Genomic DNA, 20,645 nt, shown 5'->3' with positions numbered 1-20,645 from the left:
TATTAGAATCCTGTTCGTATCTTAGTCCACCTCGGCTTTCCTTTTCTTTCATGTGGTGATGCTTAGACTCCCTTAATTTGAAACATTATACACATGTTAATCGTATCTCCCCGGAAATCTGGAGTACCCCAGACGCTAAAGTCATACCTGGGCTTATATTCTCCATATCAAATGAGATACCAAACATAACCAAAATAACGGGAAATGAGAAGAAGAGTCTCCTCTTACCTAGGTACTTTGCACTACATTTTCCCCTTTCATTTTCGGATGGCGTTTGGTGGCTTTTCCTGTATAACATGTGATGCTGGAATATACCACCTGGGTAGGCTCTGTTCATCTTAGTTATGGTGGATCTTTAATATAAAAGTACGGACTACTACCCTCTTTTAGTGCTTTTAGTGCTTGTACCACTTTCGTTTCCCTTTCTTTCTCTTCGAAGCTCGTCTCTTGTAGGTGTTCGACTCGGTATGTACTTTGGCCCTAGAACCCTCTTTTACAGTCCCTAACTCAAATCACAGTGACAAGATGTCAACCACAAAGCCCTCATTCGTCGAGGAGGAATCCAGCGTAACCCCGACACCAACCAAGAAGAGCTTCGGTGCACGTCTCGCCGCCCATTTCAAGAAATGGTGGTGGGTGCACTTGATTATATTCATCGCCTGTTTCCTAATTATCCTACTGCCGGTGTAAGTCCATCCCAATAATTTAAATATGGACCATGCGGGCGCCACACGGTCCAGAAAGAAATATCCCACTCACGCCACACTGCGTCTAGTGTCTACGTCGCATATCCCAAGATCGCACAAGATGCCGTCAACGACTCGACCCTCGATATCACGGAGATGATCATCAGCGACCCAACGCCTGAATCCTTCCACCTCGAGCAGAGACAAGTCCTCGGCTCGGATAGCCCTTATCATCCCAAGATCTACAAGTTCAATTCTGCGGTCTCGTTGGCCGGAGCGGACCCTTTCGCTTATGTCGAAGTCCCAGAAGTGAAGTCGAAGGATGGGGCGGAGATTCACTTCGAACAGAAGGTTGATCTCACGGATGCGTCTGCGTTCGGAGATTATACTACTGCGGTTATGATGAATGAGGAGGTTTCGTTGAATATCTATGGAAGACCTGATTTGAAGCAGGGTGGTCTACCTAAGATTACCGTTGATTATAACAAGACCGTTGTTATGAAGGGTATGTTTCCTCTTCTTGGTTTCTTCATTCCATCAGTCTATTAGAGGGTCACGGTTTACTAACTGAACGAAACAGGCCTGAACAGACTCAAGGGCTTCACAGTGGCTGAATTCTTCATCATGTTCCCACCCGTGAATGGATACGGGATGAACGGCACGGTCGTTATTCCCAATGCCTCGGTCATGACCATTCCAATGGTAAATACCCCTGCGTATCTCTCTCTCTCATTCCATATCCACAATACTAACCCAAGAAATAGGGCAATGTGACTCTGAAACTCGAGCTAGACGGTAAACCAGTGGGAACAACCTACCTGACCAACCTCGTCCTGAAACCAGGCAACAACACTGTCCCAATGATGGGCAAGGTCGACCAAGGCGCCATCATCACCCTCCTCATGTCAGATTCCAACCCCTACAAAGACGGCGTCCTGCCCTTCGACATCACCGGGACCGCGACCTCGTACAACGGAAAGGAACTGCCGTACTTTACCAAGGCGCTGGCTGCGAATACACTGCATGTCGAGTTGGATGTCGGGGCTGCGTTGGCAAAGGCCGGGGTTAAACTTCCCTTGTAATTGGTTGTTATGTGGCTGTATACCATTTCAGTTTATGTTTACGGTTTATGTTCGACATTCTACTTTTCTATATTTTATTACCGTACCCGGTAGTTGAATTCGGTGGTTGGTATGTGCTATTTGGAGGTTTGGTGACTTTGTGTATATTTAATACCCTTCTTTTTGATTATCAGCATGCGCCATTAATATAATTTCCAGTATCTATGGGCTGTTTCTAATGAGAAAACTAGAACTGAGGATGTCGAGCGAGGTTGTACTGCTGGACCTAGAGGGCTTCAGCGAAGGCAGCCTCGTCAGGGTTGTTACCCTGCAACGCTACCCTGCACCTGGGAGGCTAGAAGCTCAAAATCCGCGCGAGTAAGACGCTCCCCGTGGAGTCGTTCAATCATCTCCCGAAACCGGACGCTTGCATCATGTGAATGCTGTCGCATCACAGTGTCCAGCTCAATCGTCTGACCAAAGGTCGTACAAAGGCCTTTGCCTGTATGTAGCGGGTCTTCCGCGGGATGTTGTAAAGAGCGGTTCCCGCAGGATGAGCTGGAAGAAGTCCCCAACAAGGAGACACATAGCCCTCCAAAGTAATGTTCCCAGGATCGGGGGAAGATCTCACGACATCGCTGCTCGATCCAAAACAGCAATAGGTGACTAGGACATTGTGCATCGACATGGAATCGCGTGCATTGGCGAATTTGAACTCCTTGCGAAAGCGCTTTTGCGGGAGTGCCGGGTCATTGTCGTGCCCCAGCGGGTATTGCCTGCATGTTCGAGGAGTTCTCGATTGTGCGTCGCGTATCGACGAAAGGCGGAGGCGACCATGAGGCCGGCTGTGAATGCGCTGCTGGCAGCTTGATGTTTATGTCATTCTTGTCTAGCCATGCTGCGCAAAGCAGAGCGTGTCGCTGGCCGCTTAGTGCCGCGGCGTCTCTGGTAGTCCATGCGCCCGGACCGGGCGCTACGACATTGTATAACGGGAAATGACGCTGGCTCAATCGCATATGGAGCTGCGGGACCCCAACTTCAAATAAGCTTTCCTCCATTTCGGCTTCAGGCTCGGACGATTGCTCCAGGGAGTCTTGTGTAACCCTCGTAGAACTGCCATAGTCGGGTCGTTAAGAGGCTTCACTTAGGTCGGTGCGAACTGACAGCAGGGATGGACCCGCGGGTGAGGGCCTTAATCCGCTCTGCAATGGACTTCAGGAGTGTCCTCTGGTACATTTTGGTTCCAGAATCCATGAGTTCTCGGTAGGCGCTTGGGACCCAAAAATAGAATGCAGTTTTGGCACATCTGTTGCAGTGTCGACAAGAGCACAGAAACACGCAGCCTTTCTTCGTGAATGGAATAATGTGGAAGTCCTGTCAATATCGAACACAGGTCTGGATAATCTTTGGAGTACAACAGCTTTGAAATGGGACAGACGGAGTCCCAGCCTTGTCGGAGTTCACACGAAGACTCGATTAACCGCTAGAAGGATAGCGATTATCATCATTTCTCTCCTTCGGCGGTCGTTATAGAGGGCGACAGCGTTGTGCATACACCCGTTCTATAATTATATATAGAACCCAGGTCCCCAAAGCCATTGGTACTGCGTCTATGACTCGAATGGTCGAAAGGACCGACAATATGGTGCTCAAGTCGCAGGCACTGGCAATGTTCGCCGGGACTGGGGTAGTACGGAGAAGTATAGCACGAGTAGTGAACTGGTTTCAAGGGGAAGGCGAAGATCATTTTCACAGTCAAGTAGTGTGTTATAGGTTGTCTATCAATTAGCATCCATTCATTGACCGGTGTAGTTTTAGTGATAGCTTACCAAGTCGGTGGTAGGGTGGATGGTTGTTACCATCCTTGAACTCCAGCAGGGATGGGGAGCTCGAGATTCCCGCCTGGGATTTCCTTTTCACAAATTCAGAAAATCGCTTGGCTTTAGGCGATACTGGAAAGCCAAAGTTGGGTGTGGAATATATAATTAAGTATGCCAGAGTGGAAAGGATGTGAGAGATGGAGAAAAAACTAGGGAGATGGTATTTAAAAATGGCATGGAGAAACTACGCAAAAGAATCAACTTGCCATTCTCTTTCATATATAAAACCTGCAGGTAAGCCACCTGGATTGTGTAGAAATTCAAGAATGTATTCTATGGTAGCCTGCATATTCAGGGGCCTAATAAATTTAGTCCCAGGAAGACGGTAAGCTGCAGTACTTCTCTACTCAACACTACACGCCGTACCTGCAGCACTAGTATGAATTGACCTGGTTAATGAAGTCAAAAAAGGCAAATAGCCTTGCATGTCTGAGATTGTTTAGCTCTTGGCGTACATTGACTTCCTAGCGGGGTAGAACGTCTTGTCTTCCCCTTCACCTTGTGTTCCCCTCATGGACCCCTTCGCTCAACTGCCCTCGGAACTGAACCAACAGATCCTCATACATATCGACTTTACTACAGCAGAAAACCTCATATCCGCATCGTCTCATATCCGCGCCGTCTTCAGAGCTCACCCCGCCGTTATAAACAACCTCATACTGGCAAACCCTATTACTAGCTTCCCCGAGATACGAAGACTGTGCTACGCCATTATTCATACTCACAGTCGACAAGCACGCGAGGGCACGCCAAATCTTGATGTATCAATTGGCATCATCCACCTGGTTGCCGGAATACAACGCCTTGCCTGTGCATGTCTGTCGCTTATGCAGCAGAGCTTCGACTCTACCCTCAGCGAGATATCAGCCGGCTCACTGAGCGGACCCGAACGAGCAGAAAAAGCGCGTAAGCCCTTTTCATGGACCGAAGAATACCGCACGTACTGGTCCCTCTTTCATCTCCAATACTATTCGGCCCTTCGCAAAGCTGAGCCAACCGAAGCCTTAGACGCATACAACGTCTGGAATGAAATAGGTAGCAAAAGAGCCGAACAGATCTGGACGATTGCCGCCATCCTGTCAGACCTAGGTCTCACTCCATCCTACTCAGAGGGAGCTGAGCCCTTACGCGCTGCCTGGGATTTGCCCGAGGAAACAGCACTTCCTTTCTTCCACTCATTCAATTTGCCTCCTAGTAGTGAGCCCGTGTTTATCTGGTCTCCGCCGCCTATCCCCCCCGAAAATGAAACACCAACATCAAAATGCTGGCAGCTTTCATCGCAATGTCGTTCACGGGTGCCACTTCACATTGGAAGCTTCCATCGTAGAAGTCGATGGGCGTCTCAAAGGCGTTATTCTGTATTAGGCTTGAGTCTCTTCAGACCCTGGCGCCGCCTAGGAATTGTTATCTGGGACTCATGGCGAATGTGCACGGTTGGACTATTTAATTTCCATTTTACAAATCCTTGGCTTTACCCGCCTAATCCCGACGGTAGCGTTCGGGAGGGGGAGCATGTGGAGCCAGATCTTACGGCGAGCTTGTTGGCGTTGGTCGGGGAGGAGTTCAGGGCTTGACTAACCTCCAGGTGAATGAGAACATTTGACATTGGCAAATGATCCAAGCATGAATCTTTCTGGTAAAGAGATAGAGTAAATAAAGTATAAATCATAGTCCACTGCATTATTTCCGTTGAACCCGAGAGTTTGCTCAAAGACTTCTTCGGCAGACAAGGTTGGACTCCACTTGAGGAAAGTCTTGCAGTTGATATAGAAGGGTGGGGGAGATGTGTGATGAAGATCTGTTATGTGTCGGAGATGATCAGCCAGCATATTGTAGGGTATTTGTCCTGAATGCTGCATGACCTTGCATGAGAAGTCACACACAGAAGTACAGATTAGATCGGTCTGCGCTTCATGATACCTTGCCAGATTTTCATAGTTCAATTGAATCGATGAGATGTACAAATTTCTGGTTAGCATACATAAAACTAAGAGGCCAAGACATCCAGTAAACACCGATATTCCTGACTGCCGAGGTGATGTTGAGTCTCGGCTGATATCAACAACACATACCCAAGGGAAGAAGAGCAGGGAAGCCAAGATTCCGAGTGAGATAATGTCATGTACAGCACCTGAAGTTGCCAAGAACAGCTGACAATAACTATGTCTAGCCGATCATCCTCGCTTCTCGGAGCTTTCTCACAACATACTCCTCATTAGCTGAATTCACAAGGATTCTATCCGCAGCCGCCAGAAATCCACCTTCTGCCTTGTTAACCTCGCGATATTCCCCCTCCCAGCTGTATATAACATCCCCATGACGCTGCTGGTCGCTAAAAAGAAGCGCCACGCTCCGAGCGACAACCTCCGGCTCCTGCACACCGACACCAAGCCCCTCAATAAAAGCAGCATCAATCATCTTAGTGGCTGTCCAAGAAGGCGCAACAGCATTAAGTCGAACCTTCCCTTCAAGTTGATGCCCTATCCCATGGATAAGCCCCAGAACACCATGTTTCGTGACCGTGTAATCACCGGCACTGAAGTTCTGAAACGAAGCCGTAGAAGCATTGACCACGATACTGCCCAGTTCGCCGGATACACGATGTGTCGAGTTCTTCTGGATGTGATACGCGGCAAGACGGACTGTGGAGATAACACCCAGAAGATTGACATTGATCGTCCGTAGATCAGGCGGGGTAAGGTGGCCGTTTTCGTCAAGGCTGTCGTTCAGGAAATCGGTCGTTGGCCCAACGCCTGCATTGGCGAAGACATGGTCTATACGACCGAACCAGTCTTCAACCTGGATAAATGCGTCACGTTGGCTTTCCCATGAACAGACGTCCAGTTGTATAAACTTGAGGTTCTCTGAGGTCTCGAGGTCGGATGGTAAAGAGTTCAGGTCGCCGATGATTACATTCGCGCCGTGCTTGAGACATAACTCTGCTGTTGCTTTTCCGATTCCTGATGCGCCGCCTGGTTTTATTAACATTTGATTCATGGTTTATGATGATCGAAGAGAGATATGCGTACCAGTAATGAGAACTACCTTATCCTTCATTCCCTCAAAGATAGCATCACAAACTTGTATAGCCGCCATGGTTTGAGATGTTGGATAGGGCAAATGGGAAGCACTGGAGTTTGCGGGGTTTATATATTTCTGGATATTTTGACAAGCCGAGGTTGAAGTAGTACAGATGAGACTAGACTGCATGCAATTATGCCAAGCGCCCAACACGTTGGGCGACAGGAAAAGTCATAGTATGAGATAAATTCACAAGATGATCCTGGGAGGCGTTAAAAGTAAATCGTAAGGCTGTCTAGCCTTCTCGAACTTGGAAAGAGTTTAGAGCCTTATGCCTAACATGACTCTCAACAGATAACTCCATCACGCTCTCTCCATAGCCCAAAGAACAAACCCTTTATTGTAACCCCAGGTAAAAGGAGGACAATATTGTTCTCCCACGACGCGGAACCCCCTTTTCAGCCAATACGAACCCTGGACCTCGCGAACGCATTTGAGCATAATGCACGAGCGAGCAGGAAACATTCTCCTGTTCAGTTCGTCATGACACGCCTGGACCAAGCTCGCCGCAATGCCCTTCCCCCTATATTGAGGATCCGGCGTGATCGCGACAGCTGCAATTTCGAAACTTCCCTCGCAGGCCGTATTTGAAGATTCATCATCAAGGCTATCCAGCACCGTAGAGCTCGCGGAGAAGATCTCATCTGGACTGAATTGTTCAAAATAGCCCGGTACTTTCCACGCGGTGCCTTCGGCATCTGTCGGCCAGACTTTCAAGCTTGCAGTCCCGATGATCGTATTCTGAGCGAATGCAATCGCAGTGAAGCCAGTTTGCTGAAGTTCATTGGTAAGTTGGGTGTCGCTTTGGAGCCGGGCGCCGGTCTTTACGAAAGGACCGGCACCGGTATCATAGTAGCTGGTATTGATGACGTCCCGGAGCTCACGTAGGAAGGGCTGCTTGAGAAGATCGCTTTGTGTGAATACTTCTATTCTGTAGGAGGGGGTGGTGAGGATTGGATGGCTTTTATAAACCGGCGCGTTGTTCATTATTTCCCCTGAATCAAGTAGGAAGAGTATGGAGGTAACTTATCTGATTTCGAAAAGTAACTACTGTATAGTGCCTTGTTGGCGTTGTGTCGGCCGCAATAAATTTGGCTGTAAACTTTGCTTCGGCCTCATGCGGGGTTCATGCATAACCCGTGTTCGGTGAAACATTTCGACTCCAAAGGCCCGGTTTACTTCCTTCGTTTACCACTACGTTTAGACACACAGAACTGGACGTTCGGTAACTCAGAACTCAGGATAATGGGACACTCCGTTACTCCGCTTTCTTCGGCTCTGGGCGGCGAAGCGAGCAGGGTCGATCACCCCAATGTCGACCCCGAGGCCGAGGCCAAGGCCAACAAGCAGCGGAGGAAGGTTCAAAACCGGAAGAACCAAAGAGCACACCGTGAGTTTTCCCCTCTATGCCTCAGCCCCTGCTGGGCTCATAAGCTTTGAAGGATTGCGGAATAGGGAGCAGGGGTCTGTTCAGACCTCGCGCCCGTTCCAGATCAGGCGCTGGCGCCTCGACGAACCCGATGAAGGTCCCTCCCAAGACGCCTCGTCAGCATCGAAAGGCGCAATACCCCCTCGACCACCTCACACTCACCTCAGTACATCAAAGTTCACACCCGAGCGCGCCAGAGTCCTTCAGGGGCCACCGCCCACCGCCCAGACGTCCCTAACCCCCCCCCGTCCATCATCTTCCCCCTCTCAACCGATCACCTCCTCCATCTTGTCCAGTATAATGTCTTCCGCGCCTTCGTCTCCAACAAGCGCACTCTTAATACCCTCTTAACGGGCTGGACCGATAAACCTCCCTCCCCAACTACCTGTCCCATCAGCGGTCCTTACCGTGACGACACAAGCGTCTACCCCTTGAACCCCAATATTCCCCTCTCCCTCGCCCCGACCCGCCTGCAGCAAACACGCCTGCACTCCTTCTGGATCAACCTCTTTCCCTTCCCCTGCGTTCGTGACAATCTTATAAGGCGCGAAGGAAGCTTTGACCACTGGGAGCTGCTACAAGACCTCATCGGTGAGCTCATGAGTGCCACGCCGGCTCAAAAGCGACAAGGTACGCCCCTCACTATCACCGTCTCCGACCCCAAAACCATGTGGACCCCGCCCTTCACAGCAGGACGTGACGAGGATGAGACCACTGCGGGGCGTAAGGGACTTATTGTTTGGGGCGAACCGTACGACATGCGGAGCTGGGAGGCCACCCCCGGCTTTCTTGCTAAGTGGTCGTGGGCTGTGGAGAGATGTGACGATTTGGTTGAATCTACTAACCGCTGGAGGCTGATGAGAGGAGAGGAACCTATACGCCTTTTTGAATCGAAAACGTAGCCGCTATGCCGAATAAGTCTTAAAGCAAGTGATGGAATGCCGGCTAACAGGCAATACGAACTATCCTTAACAGTACTGTCGGCCATAGATTTACACCTTAATTTTGGATAACAGGCGGACAGTTATGAAACCACATACAAACGTCATAGCTGAGAACAAATATTAAACAGCAAAAATATTCCTGAACCTGCATCAGGGTTGGGAATTCCTAGGATTCTATTGGGGGCCGAATCAATCTGAAGATATTGCTTTGCGAATTAGTTTCATATGCGCCTCGTCTGGATTCTGGATTCTGGATTTAGACGTAGTCCTGGCTCATCAAGTCCGGCACGTCTCCAATCTGGAACGTCCAGTCTTCTGTTTCTGCCTCGACAACGCCCAGGGACTATATGTAGTCTATTGACCCAGACGTGAAATGATCGCGCTACAAATAAATCATAAAGAGTATTACGAATTGTATGGCTCCGTGATTCATAGGGATTTATCTTGACAGGAAGCTATGGAAGAAGAATCAAATACCTCTATATTGATGCTATATGACTGTCTGACACTAGGAGGGGGAAAAGAGGAAAGAATGGAGCTATCTGCACTATAGAAGGTCCTAAATAGTTGGCATCACATGACCACCCGTTCCAACAATGTATGCGAGGGGCCCTTCTTGGTTCCCTACTCCTCCGGCAATCCTACAATATTGAGCGAGTCGCCCCACAGCCTCTTTGCCTTCTCCACTTCGTAGGCGTGCGGGGCATACCCGGGCGCAGAAAACTTGTCATCCCCTTCCGCATACGGCTCTGCCACGGTGCAGTTGGCGAGGTATTTGCCGCCATCATGTTCCCATGCCTTGCCAACGGCCGCCCACACAGATGTTGCGGCACCCTGCTCAACGCTCTTCATGGTGGGGTACAAGAACTCCATCCCCTTGAAGGCATCCGGGGGCATGTGCTGGGTCAGCCCCGTCTGGACAAGGCCGGGATGGACGCTCGTGGAGTGTAGATGGCGCGATCCATAGCGACGCTCGATCTCGTTGGCCATGTAAATGTTGGCTGTCTTGGATTGGCCGTAGGCCAGACTGGGGTCATAGCCACCTTTCTGGAAGTTGTAGTTGTCGGGGTTATTGATCCCGTGGACGTTGTGGGCCGAGGAAGCGAGACTGACCACACGGGACGGGAGCTCGGGGGAGGCGGCAGCGAGGAGAGCAGGTTCCAAGAGCTTGTAGAAGAGGAAATGCGAGAGGTGGTTCGTGCCGAACTGGAGTTCGTGGCCGTCGGTGGTTAGGCGGAGGTCGGGGATGGCCATGATGCCGGCATTGTTCACGAGAAGGTGAATCTTGGAGGTCTTGGCGAGAATGGCGGCGGCGGCAGCACGGACGGAAGAGAGGTCTGCCTGGTCCATCTCGATAATCTCCATGCGGGAAGGTTCAAAGATACCAGCGAGGGCGGATTGGGCCTTGGCGACGTCTCGGGCCGTGAGAAAGAGGGTGGCGCCAGTGGTGGCCAGGGCGCGAGTGGTTTCGATGCCGATGCCAGAAGAAGTACCGGTGATAACAATGACCTCGCCCTTGAGCTTGCCTTCAACGCACTCGTCCTTGATGATTTGCAGGGCCGTCGGGCGCGCGTCGCCAGGGCCGTTTGGCTTAGCGTGGGCTTCAGCGTAGCAAGACATGATTGCGTTGGCGAGGGATTCTGAGAGATGGTGATGAGGAACAAGACTTGCTAAGGTATCACAAGGAGAGCCGATGTGATATTGAGGAGAGTTGGATTCGGAAGTCAAGTGGAAGCAGGGGAAAGTGGCTCATTCATATAGTCAACTCACCCTGGACGTCTACAGGGCGTGGGTCCATTGTAGGAGAGCATTACTTGGGAAGACCATGACTTGCAAATCACCATACAGCACATCGTGATGACCTTTTTCCCCCTTTCGGGCTAGTCGCTTTCTCCACAAATAGTACCTACCTAGGTAAGTCCCAACCCTGGAGCTCTGGTAGTTCCAAGATTCCTGATTATCAATGTTTCAGGGTTTGGAAAACCTTCCAACCTTGCAAGGTTGGAAGGTTATGGGGCTAATGTCATCGAGTGGAGCTCCGGACCTACGCAGGTGAGGTTGTTTAACTTTGATATGAGAGACACACTAGGCCGAAAGAGGGAAAAAGGTCATCAGGGTGGGTCATAGATCTGCGATGGGAATCATATTGTATCATTCAAAGGACGGCGTTAACTTATAGATTTATTCCTATCGCCGGGAAGGACTCCCTAGGTACGGTTGGTGAGAGACACACTAGACCGAAGATGGGGAAATTGTCATCACGATGGGTCATAGATCTATAACGGGAATGGATCATATTGATCGTATCATTCAAAGGACGGCGTTAACCTACAAATTTATTTCCTATCACCGGGAAGGACTATCGAAGTAAGACGGGGACCGAAGTTGATGTGGGATGGTAATGTCGTTCTGCGTGGAACATAAATAGGCGGCAATGAACGTGATATGCAACCACTTCTTTCTCTATTACACCACTGTCTTCAACTCCTGCCTGGCTTTCTAAAGAACCCCAACAACTCCCTTCATCATGACCTCAATTCCTTCCTCGACGAGCCTTAGAGAGCGCATTGAGACTACAGCCCGAGCCTTCTTGTCAGCGTACGAAGAGGGCGGAGCCCAGAACGACGCCTCCATCATCAACCGCGACGTTACAGCGGACTGCAGCCGGTACCTGCTTCCTGCATCCGTGCCCCAGGCCTTTGGCCTGCCGGCAGACTTCTTTTTCGATACGACGAAGTATCAGGAGACGTTTGCGAAGGATATCAAGGTGTTGAAATTCAGGAACAACATCATTGCCAACTTAGTCATCGATACTGAGGCCCGCCGGGCCGCTTTCACGTCTATCGCAGACGTGCACGCTATCAGCGGAGAGTCGTACCAGGCCGAGTTGGCTTGGTTCTTGTACTTCAACGAGGATGGGTCCAAAGTCAAGAAGGTGGTTGAGTTCTGCGACAAGGACGTAATCTTGAGAATGGCAAACACGGCTGCCTAGTTCTGGTCTGCAGCGTGCAGAGTTCGAGGGAAATCTGGACGGATCTTTGTTCGATATAAGCCCAAGATATACGTTGTGATTTGTCTTCGTACGTGAATCATAGAACCTGGTGATGGCAAGCACTTAGTCTTATAGACAGGTTTCTTTTCCCTTCGTATGAAGTAGCAGTGCTATACAGATGGATATAAGTCTGTATCGTATAAGCTAATCACTAACATAGACATAGTTGAGGCGTAACTGAACCTAAGTGTCCCGATAGCAGTGGCCCACATCTTCACAGAATAAGCAAAGCCAAGAGAAACAGCCAAAATGGGAAATTCTCGTATTCTGAAACTTCATGAGTCAGAAGAATAACCGATCATTCGCCAGTACCAAGAAAGCAAATAGTCCCTAGATTCCCAGTGCATAGGTGCCCACCACTTTTCATGAGGAACAGCATACCCCATTATAATATCCTCCGGCCATGGCCACTGAATATTCCACGAGAAGTCCACCGTAGTCCACGGGGTAGGGCCCCCACGAGAAAGAGCAACATTCAAGACGCTCTGGTCAGCTACGCTGGTATCGAAGCTATCCTCGACTGCCAGCAACGCCTCAAAGTAGTGGAAACGGAGTGACGGCTGCAAGATCATGAATCCAGCATTCAAGTTACCCCAGGCCCAGAAGTCCTCTGGGACACGCGACGGGTGCGATGAGTGATTTATTCTGAGCTGTGGCAATCCAGCAGCAACATAAGTCTCTGGCAGGGTTATTTCAGTCCCATTTAAGGATACTGAGCGTTGTCTGGTTGTTGCCAGCCAGCTCACTGCGGAGCTGAGAAGCCCGTCGATACATCTCGTCAGAACGGAATCGCCATCCAAAAACACAATCAGATCGTACTGGACCATCTCCCACAGCCGCAGTTTCGTCAAGATATCGGCCCATCGGGAATCCTTCGGTCGAACCCAATCGACTCGGAAATCGGACCACTCGATTACTTGCGCACCGTCGGATTGCAGCCGGTCTCTCTTTTCACGATCGACATTCTCATGAACAAAGACCACGAAGGAGATATCCAGTCTGGTCCGTGTTTCCGGTGCGTGAAGGAGCTGGTATGTGAGGATTCGAGCGGCGTCGAAATATGGATCGCTGGTATTGTGAAATTCGGAGATGAAATGGGTTTTGTTTTCGGTGGGCGCGCTCAAATACGTCGCGTAGATTACTTGGTTTCTGATTGCTTCAGATTTTTCGCTTTGAGGAAAGTAGATAGTCGATAACCAAGGTAGGAATAATAGAAAGCCACCGAAAAGCCCGAGGGAGCTCACTAAGCGCTTCATTCTAATCAAGATCAGGAATACTAAATGGTGATATCCATGGCTGGTCACGGGCACACCTTTATATAAATCGAACTGGGGGTAGTTTTCTTGCCGCGCTAGCTACCGCACCTTAGACTAGATGGTTTAAATATAGACGACCTGATTGCATATTCAAGGTGAATAACACTTCCTGCATATCTAAAAGAACAGTGGTAGGAGAGAAGCGTGTGAGCTCCTCTCATTGTTTCCCCTGCATATCCCAGTATAGCTCGTTGTCTCAGTTCCCTTGTGGACTTTTCTGGACGGATAGCCAATAATGCCCACTGAGTTGTATGTTGGTCAATTGACAATTCTAGCTTATTCCCTGGATTCTCCGTCAATCCGGGGCTGACACTGTTCGTTAGCAAGGCCAATCCTGGTAACATAAGGGTCACCGGTTCGTCGCTGAATGCAAGATATCAATAACGACCAATATATCTAGTTCTGCTAATAAACCGTAAACCAAAGAATTGAATATATATCGAGCACCTAGTATTTGGGATGCCTCTGAAGCTCTTTCTCACGTCTCCAGGTCTCCAACATGGCGATGGATAATCATGGCCAGAATAATAGATACCATGTCAATTTAAGAGATACGCACTCTTCGCAGAAGCATACCAAAAGGTTCTATGAGTGTCTAAGTTATAATTGGGCAATATTTCCTCTAACAGCTACTATCTGTTTCATTGGTACGTTTCTCACCATGAGCGCATTATACCAAATATGTACCTAAGCAGTATAGTTCTATACCGCATAAGTACTTGGACTGGCTTCTACAACATGATCGTTGAACCAGGAGTACTCTGGACACCCGACTGCACCATTCTAGCGCTTGTATATGCTCCGTTTCTACTAGGACAACTTCCACCATACTCGATACTATGGGGTCTGTGTCTACCGATGCAGCCTTTCGCATATAAAAAGTCGCCCAAGGGGCGTTATTTCCGCGAACTCAAAGTCTGCTTGGTTACAAAGGGGACAAATATGCAGGTAAGCTACCACTCTACTCTTAAAACAATTTCTTACCATAGAAAAGCTCATACTCCACTCCTAGACTGTGCTTAATTCCATCAAACCGTGGCACAATTGCAAACACTATCAGAACATCACTTTCCACGTGGTGCTAGATTCCGCCGATGGTTCCCAAGTCGCACTTCCTGGGTTTGTCAACGTGGTGAATGTGCCAGCCTCATTTCAACCAGCCCATGCCAAATATAAAGGACGAGCGTTGGAATGGTGTCGACTGCATTGGAAGCTATCCGAGCTCGACTGGGTACTCCATCTGGACGAAGAAACCGAGATCGATGAGTACCTGGTGAAAGCGTGTTTCGACTTCATTGAGCGAGGAACGGAGGATATCGGGATGGTAGGTATCCCCGTTGAAGCATTGCTTTGCATAGTACTAAAGCACGTACAGGGAACAATCTACTACACAGCACATAATTATTGGAAAAATCCATTCCTGACCACTGCTGAAGTATTCAGAGTCGCAGATGACTTTGGCCGTTTCCAACTTCCAGTCCGACTTTTCAAACGCCCGTTGCTTGGCTGGATGCATGGCTCTTTTATATTGATCAACGGTTCTGTGGAGAACAAAGTCACCTGGGACACTGGGTGTCTTGCCGAGGACTTTTGGTTTGCGCTCCATGTATGTGATCTGAACTACATAAACAAGGGACTTTCTAAATCCGAAAACATTCGAGCAGGCCGCACGGCAAGGATTCAAATTCGGCTGGATCCACGCAATCGCACGAGAACAGCCTCCCATCAGAGTTTCAGACTTGGTCAACCAACGTAGGAGGTGGTACACCGGGATCATGTCAATAGATAGCTGGTTGGCTAAATTGGTTCTCGCTGTTCCTATGATGGGTCCGTTGGCTTATGGAAGTCTGTAAGTGGGTTGGAGAGTCTTGCAGGTTCAATAGTGACACTAATATCATATCTAGAAACCTGTATACATTCATTATAGGGTGGCATATCTCGGTTTCGCATTGGTCCTTTGTGTGGAATCTGTGCAACTTCGCTGTGGACACGCATGGACTTATTGTGGGGAGTGTGCTCCAGGACTTATACCTTGGTGACACCTCTCTGGGTGTTTTGTTTCTGCATATCATTTTAACATTGCTTTGCGCACCATTTGTACAGTTCGCGCATTCGATCATATTCTTGTCGGCATTGATTTGGCCCGCAAGCAGTTTTGTGGTGATCAAAAAGGTATAGCATGTGGCCTCGGACCGGTCTCATTGTCTGGCTACTAGTCTGTATCGATGTCATTTCTTGACGGCGATGTCGCATGCAAAAAGACAATCCATATGATAGTGTCTGAATAAGCTACAAATCAACTCAAGTTGAATATAATAAGTCCGGACGCCGCTCCTAAATCGATTTATCATGCGCTGACCCCATAGGGCTGATGCGAATGAGACATGCCAAGATTATAGCATGTTACCAGACCACGTTCAGAATATTTCCTATTGCGCTATAATAATCTCTTGACCGTTACCCTATCTCCAAATACTCGACCATTTTCTTCCTCGCGCGCTCAACCTGATCCTGTACATCCAGATCCCAAAGCCACTTCAAGCGTTGATCAAGTGTTTCCCTCAGCTTTACCGGATCATCGCGAACTCCATCAAAACACAGACAAAAGATATCTGCATTCTCCTTGCTGCTAGTAACCACCCTCTGGCTCCTGGGTCGACGAATCTCATCATACGCCTTGAAAGCCGCAACAACATCGTCGACAGAACCGACCCGAGAATCACTCAGTAGTTCCGCGAGAACATGCGCATCCTCAATAGCCTGACCAGCGCCCGCACCCTGATGTGGCGTCGAAGCATGCGCGGCATCACCGAGAATCGCAATCCTGGAGCGAGAATAGGTTGAGATATGCGGATGCTCGAAGATAGCCCATTGAGATGGATCAGGCATATTCTAAAGAAACAAGGTAAGCAATCCAGCACCTAGAAAAAGTACCAATCGCAAACAAAAACAAAACCCACCTCAACAATAGCCTTCACATGTGGCCCCATATCCCTCGTATCCCGTTCAATATCCTCCCTCCTCGCAGGCCTCACCCAGGAATAATATTCCCACGGCTGGGAACTCAAAACATAAATACCAATATTAACCAAACGGCCCTGCATAATAGGATACGAAAGCGCATAGACACCTCGACCGAGATAAATCGTCGCAACATGCGCCCTCTTCTCCCCGACCGCCTTAACCATATCCCCCATCTCAAGTACAGCCCGATACCCATACATGCCACTATAGACGGGTTTCGTGCGCAACGATTCAACGGGCATCATGCACTCCTTAACTCTTGAGCGAATACCATCACAACCAACGACGACATCCGCATCGACGACGTCTCCATCCTCGAAGCCCAGTACGACGCGGTCATCATGTTCAACGAGGGTGTTTAATCTCTTTCCGAAATGCACGATATCAGATGGGATCAGGTCAACAAGGGCATTTAGGAAATCCGCTCTCCGGAGCGCGGTCTGGCCGGAGGGTAAGGCTTTTAGGTTCATTAGGACATTTCCTTCCTGTGGACCTGTTGCCCAGACGAGCTCGAACCAAGTTTGGAGGTATTCTTCGTAGCCGGGGCTGTCTGCGTGTGTTGTTATGAGGGTGTTGTAGATTTGTTGGATTGCCGGGTGGATTAGGGGCATTGCGCGGTATGCTGCTGGACCTAGGGAGATTCCTGAGACCTATTCCTTTGAAGGACTGGGCTGCTTCGTAGATTTGGACGGGGATTTTGCGGAGGTGTAGGCCTGCTGCTAGGGTTAGGCCGCCTATTCCGCCGCCGATTATTGTTATTGTGGGTTTGGGGGACATCTTTTCGTTGATGGAGTCGGTTGGGATGGGGATTGGCCATTGGAGGCGTTAAATAGTTTTCCTTTGGGTTCAATTCTATTTGTTAGTACTTTCGCGAAATTGCACATTGTCGATAAGGTTGGGAATCTTAGTATGCCATGCAGCCACATGGGCCTGTGGAGTTACGTGACACCGGTGATTAGTACGACAATGACTGTATGTCTGACGTCGGGGAGTCAGATAGAGGGGGATAACCTTTTTGAATACAGGACTTTTGCAACGGAAGATGGCGGATTGGGAAGGCGACAGTGAAGTGGGCTATCGGGCATCCCGTGGTGGCACTCGATCTGTATTGTTAGCGCGGGGCGTGTAGTTTGCCGAGAAGTGCACAGCATGGATGGCGGGATCTACATCATAGGGAATGTATTGATATGGATGCTGTTTACAGGGATGGTCTTGAAGGGGAGAAGTATATGTTGACATTAAACCTGGAAGGGTACAAGATAGTGCCAATCGTCAGGAATCGTGCGTTTGCATGTGCAACTCTAATTTGTCGTATCTGTCCCAATCCATGAGACGAGAGCAGCGCGGTGACCTTGGTCGAAGTCGCGATCCTGTCGCGGGGATGCCCCTGGGGGTTCGAAGTGGCGCATTGACATATGCAGAAGAACCGACAAGCCTGAAGTACATCGTACCGTTCGGGCAGTCTAGAATATAGAAGGGGAAAAAGTCGAACGCTAGAAAGAAAGGGGAAAAGTTGCATGTTTCGCAACACGAAAAAAAAAAGAAATCAAATCAAATCAAATCAAATCATGGGAGCGGTCACAACCCGCTGACGCTCCCACTTTGGAGGACCGAACGGATCATCACGGGAGTAGATATCCGACCGATCCCAATCGGAGTCACTGTCCGCAATACCCGCGTGCTTATCATCCGACCTCAGCGCCGGTGAAATGTCAGAGTCATCTAGCGCGCGACGGAAGCGCAGGAACTGGCGCGACTCCGCGGTATGGCCGGGCTGCATCATGCCCATGCCCATGCCCGACTGCATGGACTCGAGTGCTGCGCGCTGCAGATCGCGAATATCATCGCGCAGACCACCGACTTGCGTCTCCAGGTTTCTGCGCGCTGTTTGTTCGCGACGCAGGAGCGTCACTAGCGTGCTGTATTGCTCGATTGAGACACCGTGGTAGTCGGACAGGGAGGTGGCTGATGGGGCGGGGCGGAGGGTGCGCGGTGTCATTGTGTCTGCGCGGATTGTGCTTGTGCTGGAGGGGCGGGCGGATATGGCTGGGAGGGGGCTAGGGGATTCATCGCGGTCGCTCGTGGATAGGAATGCGGAGGGTTTGTTGCGCATGTGAGGGGGGAAGGAGTCTGATGAAGGGGGGTGTCGCGGGCGGGATAGTTTTTCGGTGGGGTTTTCGGGGCTGTTAGTTTGTAGTCGGGCAATGGCAAATTCCAGGTCGATTAGTTTCACTTCTAGCGTGGTCAACCGCTGTTCCAGAGTGACGCTGTCATCTTGCTGCATTGTGTTGACTAGACTTGCGACGTTCGACGGGAGGCTGGGTTGATCTGCGTGCTCTTCGACCTCCATTAAAGATGGTGCGGCGGACATTCGGGTCACACTGGTCACTGTTGTTCCCGATGAGGGCCTCCCCGACTGCCCACTATTAGAGCTCTCATCTAATGGCGGGGCCCGCGAATCAGGAACCGATGCGGGCCTCGGAGGGGCGGATGATGTGCGTTGTGGCCAAGAGACTAGGGTCTCTGGTAGGTTATCTGTCATTTCGCGCAAAGCATCTGTGCTTCTTGATAGGCGGTGGGAGAGCAAGCTGTGTCTTCGCTCGGGCACATGGCTCCTATCCTCTTGGGGGTCAGATATTGCCGACGCGACGGCAAACCGAGATTCATCGTCTGAAAAGACCACGCTGGGAAGAGTTGCCCGTCTACGGCGTGGCATGCTTCCGGGCATTGAATCACGCAGGGTTGCAGAGGATAGAGGAGATAACGGAGACAGGTGTGTTTCTGCGATCTGGAGGTTCTCCGCCGAGAGTGGACTACTCCGGTGTGAATTCAAATTCAGAGGGGGCGGAGCAGCCAACAATGATCTCCCTTTCGTCGGTACTGATTTCCGCATCGGTGTCGCCGCAAAAGTAGATTCGTACGGGGTCTCTTCCAGTTCGTCGGCCTGACTCTGTCTTTTGCGGTTGAAGATCTTGCGCATCACTGTTTTCAAGGTGCTCCCGGTGCGGCGATGGGCAATAGACGGCTGGGGGTGATGAGAGTGAAATTCCATTGACGGCAGCGCCGTGTCATCGTTGTCTCCCATGTAAAGTGCAGGGTTCGAAGCGGAGCGCTCTTCACGAGCGGCAGAGGTTCGTGGTAGACTCCCAACAGACTCGCTACCGGCACTCGCTATAGATTGTGGGGGGTTTCTCGACATGGCGATGGGGTAGGGTCGCAATCAACAAATGGGCATGGAAGGTATAAGATATCGACTTCATTAAAAGCAATATGGGTATATGGCGCAAAAGAGTTGAAAAGGAAAAAAGATTTCAAGCGAGTGTCTGGAAATAAATGAAAAACGGTATGAGGGTATAAGGGTATCAATTCGAATAAAGGCTGGAATTCAGTTGAGACTATTGAAAGCTATCAAACGCAAGTTAGCAAGTTAGCTGAAGAAAGGTGTTACAAACGGAACGAACGTTATAATCAACATAGTGAAGACCTTCTCGTTTGCCCTGGAAACAAAGAGAGAGAAAAAGAATGAAAGTGAGAACAAAGGAGGGGGTAGGAAGGAAGGGAAGTTGGGAAGTTGGGAAGTTGGAGATTAGGGGAGAAGAGAAGAGGAGAGACAGCTATTATCCCCACACCGGTTCTTCCACGAACAGGTTTGGAAAAAAAAGAAATGTGGGCATACCTAGAACTCTTCAATAAAAAGGCTTATAGGTTTATAGATGTTTATAGATGTTTATATAATGATAATACTCTACTCTACTCTCTACTCTGCTTCTACTTGCCCCTCACGGGAAAATAGGTGAAGTCTGAAACACATGAAGATACCGTCTTTCAGCCGTGGACAGTTTCAACTTCAACTTGAATTAGCCCAATTAGTCCAATTAGTCCAATTAGTCCGTTCCGCCTCTTGTTTTTATCAGAAGAACACGGAATAACCTCTCAGTCATCTCTCTCAGTGTATTGGCCAAAGGGGGCAAGAATTCACCCTATTCTCTTTTGGGAAATGCATCTCCGACTCTCGTGGAAATGATCAACTAGCCGTTTCAAAATACCTTTTCACGCCGTGTCCTGAGCAGTTTCGGTCTGAATCCAGAGAGTATACAACATAACATAGTATTTGAGTTGTTTAAGTTCTTTTACCCCCTGTTCTCCCTTGCATAGGCCGTGCATCCGGTATT

The 20,645-nt window shown here is 49.6% G+C and overlaps 12 protein-coding genes across 12 annotated transcripts; 5 read left to right on the top strand and 7 right to left on the bottom strand.

The window, feature by feature from the left end:
* Window positions 1-525: 525 nt before the first annotated feature.
* On the top strand, window positions 526-1,768 carry N7519_001624 (DUF3712 domain-containing protein; the record flags this gene model as incomplete). Its single annotated transcript, XM_057288402.1, has 4 exons — window positions 526-686; window positions 776-1,191; window positions 1,267-1,388; window positions 1,451-1,768. The coding sequence occupies 4 exons, from the start codon at window positions 526-528 to the stop codon at window positions 1,766-1,768; spliced, it is 1,017 nt and encodes a 338-aa protein (XP_057154485.1).
* A 302-nt stretch (window positions 1,769-2,070) lies between these two features.
* Window positions 2,071-3,001, bottom strand: N7519_001623 (uncharacterized protein; the record flags this gene model as incomplete). The annotated part of the gene is made up of 4 exons (XM_057288401.1): window positions 2,071-2,190; window positions 2,238-2,523; window positions 2,582-2,860; window positions 2,925-3,001. The coding sequence occupies 4 exons, from the start codon at window positions 2,999-3,001 to the stop codon at window positions 2,071-2,073; spliced, it is 762 nt and encodes a 253-aa protein (XP_057154484.1).
* Window positions 3,002-4,139: 1,138 nt separating this feature from the next.
* Window positions 4,140-5,201, top strand: N7519_001622 (uncharacterized protein; the record flags this gene model as incomplete). Its single annotated transcript, XM_057288400.1, has 1 exon — window positions 4,140-5,201. One exon carries the CDS (start codon window positions 4,140-4,142, stop codon window positions 5,199-5,201), a length of 1,062 nt encoding a protein of 353 aa, XP_057154483.1.
* Window positions 5,202-5,793: 592 nt separating this feature from the next.
* N7519_001621 (uncharacterized protein) lies at window positions 5,794-6,723 on the bottom strand (the record flags this gene model as incomplete). Its single annotated transcript, XM_057288399.1, has 2 exons — window positions 5,794-6,599; window positions 6,657-6,723. 2 exons carry the CDS (start codon window positions 6,721-6,723, stop codon window positions 5,794-5,796), a joined length of 873 nt encoding a protein of 290 aa, XP_057154482.1.
* Window positions 6,724-7,011: 288 nt separating this feature from the next.
* N7519_001620 (uncharacterized protein) lies at window positions 7,012-7,695 on the bottom strand (the record flags this gene model as incomplete). The annotated part of the gene is made up of 1 exon (XM_057288398.1): window positions 7,012-7,695. One exon carries the CDS (start codon window positions 7,693-7,695, stop codon window positions 7,012-7,014), a length of 684 nt encoding a protein of 227 aa, XP_057154481.1.
* A 258-nt stretch (window positions 7,696-7,953) lies between these two features.
* Window positions 7,954-9,039, top strand: N7519_001619 (bZIP transcription factor; the record flags this gene model as incomplete). The annotated part of the gene is made up of 3 exons (XM_057288397.1): window positions 7,954-8,098; window positions 8,151-8,303; window positions 8,366-9,039. The coding sequence occupies 3 exons, from the start codon at window positions 7,954-7,956 to the stop codon at window positions 9,037-9,039; spliced, it is 972 nt and encodes a 323-aa protein (XP_057154480.1).
* Window positions 9,040-9,705: 666 nt separating this feature from the next.
* On the bottom strand, window positions 9,706-10,701 carry N7519_001618 (WW domain-containing oxidoreductase; the record flags this gene model as incomplete). The annotated part of the gene is made up of 1 exon (XM_057288396.1): window positions 9,706-10,701. One exon carries the CDS (start codon window positions 10,699-10,701, stop codon window positions 9,706-9,708), a length of 996 nt encoding a protein of 331 aa, XP_057154479.1.
* A 907-nt stretch (window positions 10,702-11,608) lies between these two features.
* Window positions 11,609-12,073, top strand: N7519_001617 (uncharacterized protein; the record flags this gene model as incomplete). The annotated part of the gene is made up of 1 exon (XM_057288395.1): window positions 11,609-12,073. The coding sequence occupies one exon, from the start codon at window positions 11,609-11,611 to the stop codon at window positions 12,071-12,073; it is 465 nt and encodes a 154-aa protein (XP_057154478.1).
* Window positions 12,074-12,408: 335 nt separating this feature from the next.
* On the bottom strand, window positions 12,409-13,389 carry N7519_001616 (putative glycosyl transferase family 8 family; the record flags this gene model as incomplete). Its single annotated transcript, XM_057288394.1, has 1 exon — window positions 12,409-13,389. One exon carries the CDS (start codon window positions 13,387-13,389, stop codon window positions 12,409-12,411), a length of 981 nt encoding a protein of 326 aa, XP_057154477.1.
* A 798-nt stretch (window positions 13,390-14,187) lies between these two features.
* Window positions 14,188-15,205, top strand: N7519_001615 (uncharacterized protein; the record flags this gene model as incomplete). Its single annotated transcript, XM_057288393.1, has 2 exons — window positions 14,188-14,397; window positions 14,462-15,205. 2 exons carry the CDS (start codon window positions 14,188-14,190, stop codon window positions 15,203-15,205), a joined length of 954 nt encoding a protein of 317 aa, XP_057154476.1.
* A 701-nt stretch (window positions 15,206-15,906) lies between these two features.
* N7519_001614 (uncharacterized protein) lies at window positions 15,907-17,084 on the bottom strand (the record flags this gene model as incomplete). The annotated part of the gene is made up of 2 exons (XM_057288392.1): window positions 15,907-16,341; window positions 16,410-17,084. 2 exons carry the CDS (start codon window positions 17,082-17,084, stop codon window positions 15,907-15,909), a joined length of 1,110 nt encoding a protein of 369 aa, XP_057154475.1.
* Window positions 17,085-18,034: 950 nt separating this feature from the next.
* N7519_001613 (uncharacterized protein) lies at window positions 18,035-19,672 on the bottom strand (the record flags this gene model as incomplete). Its single annotated transcript, XM_057288391.1, has 1 exon — window positions 18,035-19,672. The coding sequence occupies one exon, from the start codon at window positions 19,670-19,672 to the stop codon at window positions 18,035-18,037; it is 1,638 nt and encodes a 545-aa protein (XP_057154474.1).
* Between the last annotated feature and the right edge of the window lie 973 nt (window positions 19,673-20,645).

Source organism: Penicillium mononematosum (genome assembly GCF_028829835.1).
Source record: "Penicillium mononematosum strain IBT 11891 chromosome Unknown utg000001l:1.0-4488741.0:1.0-4491989.0, whole genome shotgun sequence".
Taxonomy (NCBI): Eukaryota; Fungi; Ascomycota; class Eurotiomycetes; order Eurotiales; family Aspergillaceae; genus Penicillium; species Penicillium mononematosum.
This window is presented reverse-complemented; position numbering and strand designations above follow the sequence as displayed.